The 13,303-nt window shown below is 36.0% G+C and overlaps 1 protein-coding gene across 2 annotated transcripts in view; it reads right to left on the reverse strand.

Annotated features, from left to right (window-relative positions):
- The window catches only part of EPS15 (epidermal growth factor receptor pathway substrate 15), a 172,563-nt gene that overhangs the window by 53,574 nt on the left and 105,686 nt on the right, over positions 1-13,303 (reverse strand). For both annotated transcript variants that reach the window (XM_062191306.1, XM_062191305.1), the window contains exon 13: positions 11,904-11,976. In XM_062191306.1, the coding sequence (XP_062047290.1) occupies positions 11,904-11,976 (73 nt within the window). The remainder of the gene's footprint in view (positions 1-11,903; positions 11,977-13,303) is intronic.

Raw genomic sequence — 13,303 nt, forward strand, 5'->3', positions numbered from 1 at the left:
GTATTACTCACATTTATTAGAGGAAAAAACTGAAGAACAGATGAGCTATAACTTGTCCAAAGTTATAGTTGACAAGCAAAGCTTTCAGTCTAGGTTCTGACTCCACTGTCTAAGTTCTTAACCACTGTGCCATAAAATGCCTGAAAACTAAATGTCTCACACATATGTAATATTTTTCAAATAAACAGATACTTCTGTGATTAAAGAAAAATTGAACAATGTTTTTAATAATTATTTTGTCTCATATTTCCTCAACCAACTAATCTAAAAAACTACAATTGTATTCCTTTTAAAATGCCAACACAATAGATGATCGTAACTCTTCCAGTGCTAACACTCATGTGTCTATGCAATTATAGTTCTGTAATGATGAGCTTCTCTAGTAACCCATAATTAATATACTAGCACTCCTAAGTTTTGAACCTTGCATGCACTGTTATTGTTCCAAATTCAAATACGGCAATATAGCTTTAGATTCATACAAGGAATTGGTTCTCAATAAACTCATTCTGAATGTATAAAATGACTTCAGTCTCTGTGTTGCTCAGTAGAGTAACTTCAAATTTATCTTTGACTTTCTCAGTTCATACATGCCCTATACAGCCTATCTTAAAATTTCTCTTTAAGATCTTAACAAAGCTCCCATGATCTCTCTCTTGACTGATTTATCTTTGTTTATTCCTACTTCAGATAACCAAATCTTAAAAAATAACTCACTACAAAAGGGATTTCTTTAATCATTGTTATGTTTGAAATATGAGAGTACTTCAAAAAGTTCATGGAGGGACCGGTGTTGTGGCGTAGTGGGCTAAGCCTCCGCCTGTGGCACTGGCATCCCATATATACGGGCACCAGTTTGCTTCCTGACTGCTCCTCTTCCAATCCAGCTCTCTGCTGATAGCCTGGAGAAGCAGTAAAAGATAGTCCAAGTGATTTGGCTCCTGCATGCACGAGAGAGACCCAGAAGAAGCTCCTGGCTCCTGGCTCCTGGCTTTAATCGACCCAGCTCCGGCCATGTGGTCATTTGGGGAGTGAACCAGTGGATAGAAGACCTTTCTCTCTCTCCCTCTCTTTGTAATTCTACTTCTCAACAGATAATTAAAAAATCTTTTTTTAAAAAAAGTTCGTGGATGGGCCAGCGCTGTGACGTAGCAGGTAAGGCCACTGCCTGCCGTGCCGGCATCCCATATGGGTGCTGCTTTAAGTCCCAGCTGCTCCACTCTGATCCAGCTCTCTGCTATGGCCTGGGAAAGCAGTGGAAGATGGCCCAAGCCATTGGGTCCCTGCACCTGCGTGGAAAGACTGGGAGGAAACTCCTGACTCCTGGCTTCAGATTGGCGCAGCTGTGGTTATTGCGACCAATTTGGGGAGTGAACCAGTTGCTAGAAAACCTCTCTCTGCCTCTCCTTTTCTGTGTAACTCTGACTTTCAAATAAATAAATCTTAAAAAAAATTCATGGAAAATATTTAAAAGAAAGTTTACTCTGGATTTTGAAGTTCATCCTTTTTCCACAATACTCCTTTTCCACAAACTTTTTGAAAACCTTTTTGTATGTTATGGTTCCTTTATCTGTAGGACAAAGTAACTGTTTTAACAAGATGAACCAGGACCCTTAATTGTAGGACCTAAATTATCTTCTTTCTTCTACTACCTTCTTTTCCTCATATTCATCTGTGACCTAGCCTCAGCAGACCCTGGTCTTTCCCAATAGACAACACATATCTATTTGCCTGTGCCTTTCCCCAAATCATTCACTCTGTTTTCTGAACCTTCACTATCTAGAAATTTACTATTCATTCTTCAAGCTCAGACAGATTTAATCTCTTCTGACCAACCTTGGGCTTCCTTGTGATCTTATAGCAATTTGCTCCTAACCTCTGTTGTCACTGTATCGTCACCTACTATACAGATTCAGTTATCTCTGAATTAAAAATTGCTGAAGGACAGAGATCATGCTTCATATTTTCCTGTTTTCCAAAATCTGTACAATATCCAGCACTTCCCATGGAATTAAGTAAGCAATCATTATAAATATCACAGGATTTTAATATCAGAGAAAACTAATGTGCTTGAGATTGACAAAAAGAAATAAGATAACATGAAAAGCTTCACTGGGTATTTAAACTATAACTAAACAATAACCTCAAACTTACTTGTTAAATGCTTTTAAAAAAATTTAAATGGTCATTTGCTACTTTACGATGGAAAGATGTTCAGAGATGTGCTGTTAGGTGATTTCATTATTTTGCAAACAGAATATATTTACAAACCTATGACAACTGTAATAGCACTTAGCCATAAAAATTTATGGGATCATCATCATATATTTGGTCAATACTTTGCTAACTGAAACATCATTATGTGGCCCATAACTGTAATATCTACTTTTTTTTTTTAACTTTTATTTAATGAATATAAATTTCCAGTGTACAGCTTATGGATTACAATGGCTTCCCCCTCCCATAACTTCCCTCCCACCCGCAACCCTCCCCTCTCCCGCTCCCTCTCCCCTTCCATTTGCATCAAGATTCATTTTCAATTCTCTTTATATACAGAAGATCAATTTAGTATAAAGATTTCAACAGTTTGCACCCACATAGAAACACAAAGTGAAACATACTGTTTGAGTACTAGTTATAGCATTAAATCACAATGTACAGCACATTAAGGACAGAGATCCCGCATGAGGAGCAACTGCACAGTGGCTCCTGTTATTGACCCAACAAATTGACACTCAAGTTTATGGCACCAGTAACCATCCTAGGCTGTCGTCATGAGTTGCCAAGGCTATGGAAGCCTTCCAAGTTTGCCGACTCTGATCATATTTAGACAAGGTCATAAAAGACAGAGTGAGGATAGTAACCAATGATCCTAAGAGTGGCATTTACCAGGTTTGAACAATTATACAGCATTAAGTGGGGAAGAGGACCATCAGTACACACAGGTTGGGAGTAGAGCCATTGGTGGTAGAGTAGAGGTTATGATTACAAAGGAATGAGGCCCAAGTGCACTAGACAGGACCTAGAACAAAGGACAGAGTCATTATTAGAGGAGCTAAGAAAGGTGCTGTCTAAACTACAATTAAGTTTTCTGATTGAGAGGCAAATAGAACCTGATAGAAGGGGCTTGATAATAATCTGGTGGGCTTTAGGCCTTGTAAATTCAGAGGCCCAGACCTATCTATCTCTTCACATGGGGTATATCCTAAGGGAGGTGTGAACCTCCTAGGGGAAGGCACTCTGTTGACTTTCATTACTTGGCTGGCCTGGGAGGAGAGCTGGCCAGGTAAAGGCAAGGGGCATCTCTAACAAGAAATTTACAGTTCTGCCTGCAATGTTGCTGACCCTACTTGACCATACCCTCAGCTGCAGTTGTCACCAATCAGGGAAAACAAATGATATTTGTCTCTTTGGGACTGGCTTAATTCACTCAGCATGATGTTTTCCAGATTCCTCCATCTTGTTGCAAATGACTGGGTTTCACTGTTTCTTACTGCTGTATAGTATTCTATGGAGTACATGTCCCATAATTTCTTTATCCAGTCTACTGTTGATGGGAAATATTATGTAGGATCTCTGTCTTTAATGTGCTGTACACTCTTATTTAATGCTATAACTAGTACTCCAACAGTATTTTTTTTCACTTTGTGTTGCTATATGGGGGCAAACTGTTGAAAACGTTACCTAATATATACTAAACTGATCTTCTGTATATAAAGAGAATTGAAAATGAATCATGATGTGATTGGAAGGGGGGAGGGAGCGGGAAAGGGGAGGGTTGTGGGTGGGAGGGAAGTTTTGGGAGGGGGAAGCCATTGTAACCCATAAGCTGTACTTTGGAAATTTATATTCATTAAATAAAAGTTTAATAAAAAAAAGATTATTTATTTATTTATTTGAGAGGCAGATTTACAGAGTGAGGGAGAAACAAAGGTCTTTCATCTGCTGCTTTACTTCTCGAACAGCTGCAACGGTCGGAGCTGTGCTGATTAGAAGCCAGGAGCAAGGAGCCCACCCTTGAAAAATTCTTATAATTTAGCTATAAAGTATTTTTTAAAAATGCCGCTTGTACACCTAAAGTTACTAGCTTTGGAATATAAACCATTACAAATACCATACTTTAGGAATAAAATTCTTATATAGTTTATACATAACAACATGCTAGCCTCAAAATAATTAAAAAAAAATGCTAGAAAGAAAAAGTTTTTTTCTTTTTCCTTTTAACTACAAATGTTCAAGGTTGAGAATAAAAAAAGTTTATATATCCCCATCAACAAATACTCTAGTATAGTATAATTTCTCCCCCACCTTCACATACCAAGAAAAATCTAGGACTTTACCTTTCTAATAACATTTAGTCTTTACAATGAGATATAATTTTGATGTCTTCAAAATTCTGATTTTTTTCAAGAAAAAAAGATTTATTTTAAAGGGCCATACAATATTTTAAAAGTTTAGGCCAGTGCTAATTTTTAGAAGTTGAATACAAAGGTATATACATAATGACCACAAATAGTATGAAGTCATTTTTGTGTTTTCACAGAAAGTACAACAAAATGCTAACAAGGGGTCTCCCTAGTAAGGCTTCTTTTTAAAAGATACTTTTATAAATTTACTATGAATCCATACTTCTATAATCAGGAAATGTCAGCGTTGCTGTTTTTTAAGTATATCTCTGTTGGTTTCACACCAATATAAAAATATTCTGATGTGACTGAATTTTTATGTAAGAACTACCAATAATAGACCGATGTTCGTTTCCTTTAATAAACTGAGCCACTTTTCAAAACAGTGTTCTTGGTGAGCAACTTAAACATAACATCAGAACACATTCTTATGTAAGAGGAAAGGGAATAAACAAATTGGTATAATATTTACTCATTCCTACTCTTTCTCTTCCAAAGAGCAAACATTCATCATATTTCCCAACCTTCTACCTTTTCTTATTTCTTAGCTGCAGTAAAAATCCACATGGTAACATGAAAGTACAGGCCTTAATGGAAAGACTATTGAGAAAATATCCCACATTAGTGAGATACTTCAAGAAGGATAAACATCTCTACTAAAATTTATTGTAATTAATGCTTCTTCATGCCTATTTCTAAATTTAAAAAATTATCTTTATAAAAATTTGGACACTAATCCATATACAAAAGGGTCTTCTTCAGTAAGAAGAGTTAAATCATTAAACTGTACAAATCAAAAATAGCAGTTGCAAATATACATGCTAACAAGAATAAGAATGACATTTCACTATTTGTTTCATTATTTGTAAGGTTACCCATCATTAAATGCAATTTCCATATCAATATCAACATATACTTGGCTATTTTATTTTGATTCATTATTTGCTTATCCTGACACTAAATTAAAGTAACAGATAAACATCTCCCACCTTTAGTCCTCTTTCCTCCTGTCATGCCCTTAACTAGGATAGTGGCAGGTTTTCTTAGCAAACAGTTCCCCCTATTGAACTTTGATATTTTTCTTTTAACCTAAGGTGTATCCTCTGGGAACATCCTCTCCTGGGTCAGTACATGACCTCAGCCCCATCAAATGCCAGCTCCTTAACTGAATGACTGAAGACGTTGCAGACGCCCTTCCTAGTTCTCCATTTTCCTTGATCATATTCTACTTGCCTACCAGGGCCAGTGACAGCAATATAAAGGAGGGTATTATGCACTAGAGAATGACAGGGAAGAAGTGAATAAGACTAGTGTAATAGGCTACCAAGGTTTGTTTTAGGAAAATATCAAACAAGTCACACCTAAGGTATCTCATCCAAGAATGATGGGATATTTGACTGGAAATCTAGGCTTCATTTAAAAAGAAATTTCAGAGGAAAAGTCCTGTCTTCTAGGAATTACTTTAGTTATTGAAAAGGACAAACTCAGGGCCGGCGCAGTGGCTCACTTGGTTAATCTTCCACCTGCAGTGCCAGCATCCCATATGGGCGCTGGATTCTAGTCCTGGTTGCTCCTCTTCCGATCCAGCTCTCTGCTGTGGCCCGGGAGGGCAGTGGAGGATGGCCCAAGTGCTTGGGCCCTTGCACCCACATAGGAGACCAGGAGGAAGCACCTGGCTCCTGGCTTTGGATCAGTGTGGGCCATTTGGGGAGTGAACCAATGGGAGGAAGACCTTTCTCTCTGTCTCTCTATAGCTCTACCTGTCAAAAAAAAAAAAAAAAAAAAAAAAAGGAAAAGAAAACCAAAGGACAAACTCATTCCCTCCCTACATGACAGGAAGTGGTACAGAAAAGTGAAGTTAAAATTTATTTTTTAATATTCATTTCACTTGAAAGACAAAGGTAGAGAGACAGACAGACAGACATGGAAAGACAGAGAGATATTCTATCAAGTGGTTCACTTCCCAAATGGCTCCAAGGACCAGGGCTGGGCCAAATTGAAGCCAGGAGCTTGGAACACCATCCAGCTCTCCCATGTGGGTGTCAGGGTCCCAAGTAGTTAGGCCATTTTCTACTGCTTTTCCAGGAGCATTAGCAGGGAGCTGAATCAGAAGTGGAGCAGCTGGGATTCTAACTGGTACTCATGTGGAGTGCTGGCATCACATGATGCTGTGCCACAATGCCAGTCCCAGAGACAAAATTTAAATACATATATAAAACTCTTACACATATAAAAGAATAAAATAATTCACTTTAGCAACCCAAGTCAGATTTACAACTGAAGAAATAACTTAAGAAACTTTTCAAGTATCAGCAACATGCATGTTTGTTTCAGATAAATTACAAAAAAAAAAAAAAAAAGGGTAGTTTAAACTCCCCAAATCCACCTGAGTTTACATGTACTTACACTACTGTATCTATAGCAGAATTACTCAGTGAACAAATAAACTATCACTGTAGTAATCTCATAGAAGGTGCTATCAGTTTATTTCAAAGACTCCAAAAACTCTATAGACTAACCCTAAAGTAGAAATAATCAGATACATTCATTATGTTAGCCTACTATTCAAAATGCAAATCATAGGATTATTCTTAATATAAGAAAATGCATTAACTACAGAATGAGATATTGCAGCCAACCAAAAAAAAAAAAAAAAAAAAAAAAAAAGAGAAGACTATCAAACGAGGGTATGTGTTAGAAAACCCCACTAACAGCCTGTCTTTATTTCCCAATCATATGTTTCCCCAAATGTTCCAAAGAGCATCACTGATAGGAAAAGAATGTTGAGCTCATGATCTAATTTTATTTTCAGCTAAAATAAGTCATTCCTCTTCATCTAAGGAAAAAAACAACTATATGAATTAAAATGAAAAAAAAAAAAAGGGACAATGACTGAATTACTGGATCTTTACTGAAGTACAAGTGAAAGCTTCTTTTGCATAAGAGCAGTATGAGCATCATGGAAAAGCGTGACTCTTCATATGTCCTGTTCTCAATCCTTTCTACCTATAGTTTCTAAGTGCATCTTGTCCTATTTTTAATTTCATGCATAATAACAAAGCTTTTTCATTTCTATTGTGAACAGTTTCCTTAAATTTACTTCCATCTAACAATACATTAGCAAATACAGAAGATAAGATCCAAAATACCATTATGAAGTTCAAGGAATTAAAAAATGAGTTAGTGGATAGTGGAATCTATATATGTACACATCAAACTGGCACTGTAAGATAACACACAATATACACCATATATGTGGATACACATTACTCTGACAGTGCCAGGAAAGATCAGTGTATACTAAAGAGACAAAGAAGATGGAGAAAAGTGATGGTACCTGATCTGAGCTTTAAGCATAAGTGGAATTCACAAAAACAAGGAGGTAGATTGCAGCAATAAAAGGTCTTTAGAGTAGGAGCAAGAAAAACATATATAACGAATATATGACACACAGTTAAGAGTCAGATAATCAGAAAATAACTAGAATAGCAGGAGAGTTCACATTCCATCTTGTTTTGGTAATCCTAACATGCCCTGTGAGGTAAGACACCCTCTCCTCACTAACGATGGCAGTGGGCATCAGTGAAGATTTCCATACCTGAGAGCTGGTTTGGGAAGAAAGGCAAGAGACAATGGGCTTTAAGCACACACAATCTAACTTTAAAATTTCAGATGGTAGGTGACACAAGGGTCAACAGTGAGGAAAAAAACAGCAATATTAAAGTTCAAACTTTAAGCCAATTTCTTTCAACAAGTTAAGACTCATTTTAGATATACAGACTTTGAAATGATTCAATGGGTAACAAGAGATGTGGGACTGGCACTCAATAGAGTTGAGAGGTTGATAAATAGTTGGGAGTTATCTGCATATGGATGGCAGAGAATATGGAGAAGAAAGGAAAGGGAACACACACACACACACACAGTCTGTCCCTTGCAAAGGCAACAGAGACAGGGTCAGAGAGGTAAGAAGATAACTAGGAAAGCACAACCCAGGAAAAAGTAACCAATACAGGAAGGACAAACAAATTCACCCGAAAGATTACTGTTGGCCCTGGGTGGAGAAACAGCTGTTATAAACAGTAGACTATCAAGGGTTACTGAAAAGACAGGAAGGTGGAAACGGCCACACAAAGCAATAAAAGGAGAAAAACACAGGTTGGGAGCTAAGGTAGCAATAAGACCCCATAAAGGATTATTTTCAAATTGAGGAACTCCATATACAGAGAGCCATGTGCAGAGATAAAAGTCGCAGAAGAAACAGCTTGAAGAGGAACACAGGACAATAAAGAGATGACTGTTGGGTATAGGATAATAAAATCAACCAAGGGGCCAGCACTGTGGTATAGTGAGTAAAGCCACTGCCTGCAGTGCTGGCATCCCATATGGGTGCTGGTTTAAGTCCTAGCTGCTCTACTTCAGATCCAGCTCTCTGTGATGGCCTGGGAAAGCAATGGAAGATGGCTCAAGTGCTTGGGCCCCCACACCCATGTGGGAGACCCAGAAGAAGCTCCTGGCTCCTGGCTTTGGATCAGCCCAGCTCTGACTTCTGCAGTCATTTAGGGAGTGAACCAGTGAATGGAAGATTCTCTCTCTCTCTCTCTCTTCCTCTCTCTCTGCCTCTCTGTAACTCTGCCTTTCAAATAAATAAATTCATCTTTTAAAAAATCAATCAAAATGAAGGTGCCAATCATCCTGTGAGGCACTTTACCCATATTTTTTCATTTGATTCTTACATGACCTCTATAAAGTGTTTGGAATTTGTATTATTCTAAATTATAGAGGAAAAACCCAAGATGTAGAGTGGTTAAACCACAAACCTATAAAGTGGCAGAGCAAGGAAATGTAGTGAGTCTGACACCAAACTGCTATAAATCTCTCTGTAAAACTGAATAAAATATACATATGAATGTGAATTCCTAAATATTTATTGATTAATCAGAAGAAAAATGTTGATAAGCCTGTAGATAGGCAGTTTAAGATAAGAAAGAATGTAGGTCTATCTAATCAGTTATACCCTCACCAAAAAAAAAAAAAAAAAAAAAAGCCCAAACCATAAACATTTGAGCTTAGTTTTCCCATAAAACTTGATAAAAAAAGTAGTGTACCTCAAACAAGCTAACAATCCTCATCTCATGAAATGAAATGTGAAATCATCATTAGAAAAATTTCAAACTTTTTCAAATTTGTAGTTCATGTAAATATAGATAGAAAACAAATTTAGAACTTACGCAGATTATTTTAACTGAATTAGGAAGACTAAACATAAAACAACAAGAAAATGTTAAGCCTTTTGGCTTTGAAAGTTTGCTTTCTGTGCTTGAGATACACACTGATTTAATAACTTTTTGTGATTTTATTAGATGGAAAAACAGAGAAAACTCAGAAAAGCCAAATTTTGATTAAGCACTCACTGATAGGTCAAAATTCCCTTCCTTCTCTTCCCTGATGCATTCATTTTGTCATTTCTTATTAGCATCATAATTAGAAAGCATGGTCACAAAGAAGCAATGAAATAATTCTGCTATTTATTTATAGCTCTAGTAAATTTTCTTTTGCCAGAGAAACTGAGAAGTACGTACTGAGGGCTGAACTTATCCATTTTAATTACTCATGTTATTCTTAATCTGTGCCTCATTATCTTAACTCAATAGGTAATGAAATTTACTTATTACCACTTCTGATTGTCTTGTGCTTCAAAAAAAACTAAAAATGACAACTAAATGAAAAGTTTTAATTACTTTGTAATTTAATTACTATGTCAATTAATCATGTCATGACCATGGATAATGCACAGATACCTCTCTTAGGGTTGAATGAATGATGATTCTACTATCCCCAAAGCTTTAATCTATTGCTCTTTTTCAATGAATTTATGTTCAAACATGCCTTATACTTACAGTACATGGTGCAGAAAAATTCAACAATTGGGACCTCCTGTGCTAATCATACATTTTGGATATCACAAAGCTTTACAGTAAGGACAAGTGAGTCATGGAGAGATTCTGCTTGACAACAAAACTTCTATAAGAAACCAAACATTCAAAGAGAGCCCACTTAGCCAGAAGGGAAAAGTTTACAGTGGCCTTCTAAACTGGCTATTTAAATTTACATTCTCAAAAGAGAAAAACAATCAACAGGTAGATGTACTCAAATAACAAAATACTGCCTTATCCCCAAAACCTATATACTTTAAAATAGTGACTCCTAAATTTAGGAACTATACAAGACTATATTAGTAAGTATATCTATTTCTTCAGACGGAGAACATTTTTGTAAGTAATTTTATCTTCCATTCTTTAACTATTTCAGCAATAACTGTTTAAAGTCTGTAACTTTTTTGTGTATCTTCAGAAGCTCAAAAATTGCATAAAAATAATGTAATTCAGGTAACCAACCCACCTGCTCTCCTTCCCCAAATCTCATTACCAGAGGAAAATTGGAGGTAATCTCTTTGACTTTTACATTGGTTGCAAGTAAATACAATAAATTCATTTACCCAATCAGAGAATTACTTCCTAAGAATAGGTCTCTGACTAAATCATTCTCTCCACCCTAGCACAGTCCACCTGACCAACAGACTCTAACAATATCCTACACCAAAACAAAACAACGGAGCTAACAATTCTGAGCATTCATCTATTTAAAACCATTAGGACAAGCAGGGAAACCCAACATCCAAATAACGCATTAAAAAATGCCCACCCATACTCTCTTTCTGGCAATTACTTCCAGAAGGTGCTTCTACATCCAGTATCCTTTTTGTACTATGCAGCATTCAGGAAACATGGCCCAATAACATGGCTACATGTATTACTTACTGCTCTAAATAAAACACTGCCCAGTGTTCTATATTTCAAATGTATGAAGCTTCTCTTTTTATCATTTCCCAAATATAAGCTGAGAATTTATCTTTCCTATTTGTAAAATGAAACTACCCAACACTGCACTTAGTGAAAATGATTTAATCTCCTTATGCCAAAGTTTAAGATATTTTAGCTACTAAGCTACTGAAAAAATGCTATTTTAAATTTTTCTGTATCATCTGCCACTCTACCAGCATTGTAAGAAATAGCCCTTTGAAATACTAGATCTTCTAGCTAACAAAATCTCCATGCATGAAAAAGCAATTTGGTTTTACATGATGATGCCTATGATATGATCTCATTTAATTTTATTGCTGTAATAATATTCACATGGTAAGCCATTCAAAGTTGCCTTTAATGATATAATATGCAGGTAAATATTATTTAAAAACCAGTTTCAAAACTAGAAATCCACACCAAAAAATACTGCTTTCTCACTGCAGTGCAATCTTTACAGGCCAGAATTCAAAGTAAGAACAATCATTTTGCAAAAGATAAACATTGATACCATACAAATAGTAGGTATTCCCTTGACCTAATACCATATCCATCAAATAATAAGTGACCCGATACATTTAAAATGAACACTCCTGCATCAGAAATAGCATACTGAATTTTATGTTCCACTTACCTGCACCTCGCTTGTTCTCTGTTTAATAGTATCTTCTTTCTCCTTAAGGTCCTGTTCCACATTATTCTTTTCCCTAGAAGACCAGCAAACAATGCAAGAATATTTGAGAACATCAGCTACAGCTGGTATGGTTATCCATCCTCCTAATCCTGAATCGCTTTTTAAATACATAGTGAAACATTCAATCTTTAAACGAAGGGCAGATTTTTCTACCCTCTTAATTATTTATGGATTAGAAATCAATATAAAGCTCTGTTGTAAAAAAAAATTGCTTTCTCACTAAAATGTGGTGAAAAGAGAATAGATTAAAAAAGGAAGAAGAGAAAAACAATCAATGAAACACTCAGGTTTCACTGATCTCACTGTTGCTATAGAAATACTGTCCAATGAAAATTGCTGGTGAAGAAAAGGAGGGGTTGCATCAGCTCTTTAAGCTTAACCCTTAAGTATCACTGTCACATTAAATGAAAATGGCTAATAGAAACAATCAACAATATTAAGGAAAAAGACCTGCAGTGAATGCTAATTTCCCCTTAAATTACAGTGTGCACCAATTTAAAAAATGAAACAGAGAAAATGGAAAAGACTGTTAATATGCAAGCAATTTGCACTATCAAATATCATATTTGCTCAAAAATGCTATTTTAGGATCACTTACCAAGCCCAATTGATCAAATATATAGAATATATACTACACTTCAAAAGAATCAATCACATTTATCTCATCTACACTTCAAACTGAAAACACTTGGCTCCACTTTACTTTGAAACAATATCTAAATTCTAAGCTTTGATGAAAGCTAGGTTCCAATGAATGAATCCCAAGCAACTCTAAATTCAGAATTAAAAAAATAAAACTATTTCTTTTGATAAACCAAATATAACTGCTCACTTGTAGTGAAATTTCATAGACACACACTGCTCTCTTTTTCTTTTTCTAGAAAATGAAGAAAAAGTCCATAGAATTCTGCAGCAATATATTTTGGGGTGGAGGGAAAGACTCAAGAATGCAATAGGGAGGAGAGGGGTGGGATGTTTAGCATTTAAGAAGTCCTCCAGTCCATTACTGCAGAGTTTCTCCTGAGAGCTTCATGGCTATATTTCAGTTTCTGACCCTAACAAAATCCAAATGTGAGCTCAGATTCCATTTAGCTCTGGCATAAAGGAAAGTGAGACAATTATACAAAAGGTGATACCTAAGGGACAAAGACATGCTTCATTTATTCTTCTCACATTTTTAAGCTGACATTTTAAATGTAGACAAAATCTGTTTTGGATACATAGACAGTGCTCTTAGGATTTGTATGGAACAGAAAAAACACACAAATAAACCTATTTGTATAATCTTAAACAATTGAGAAAGCCAAGGAGCTCACTAACCATTTGTCAGAGGGGTTGCA

The sequence above is a fragment of the Lepus europaeus genome, chromosome 5 (assembly GCF_033115175.1).
Source record: "Lepus europaeus isolate LE1 chromosome 5, mLepTim1.pri, whole genome shotgun sequence".
Lineage (NCBI taxonomy): Eukaryota > Metazoa > Chordata > Mammalia > Lagomorpha > Leporidae > Lepus > Lepus europaeus.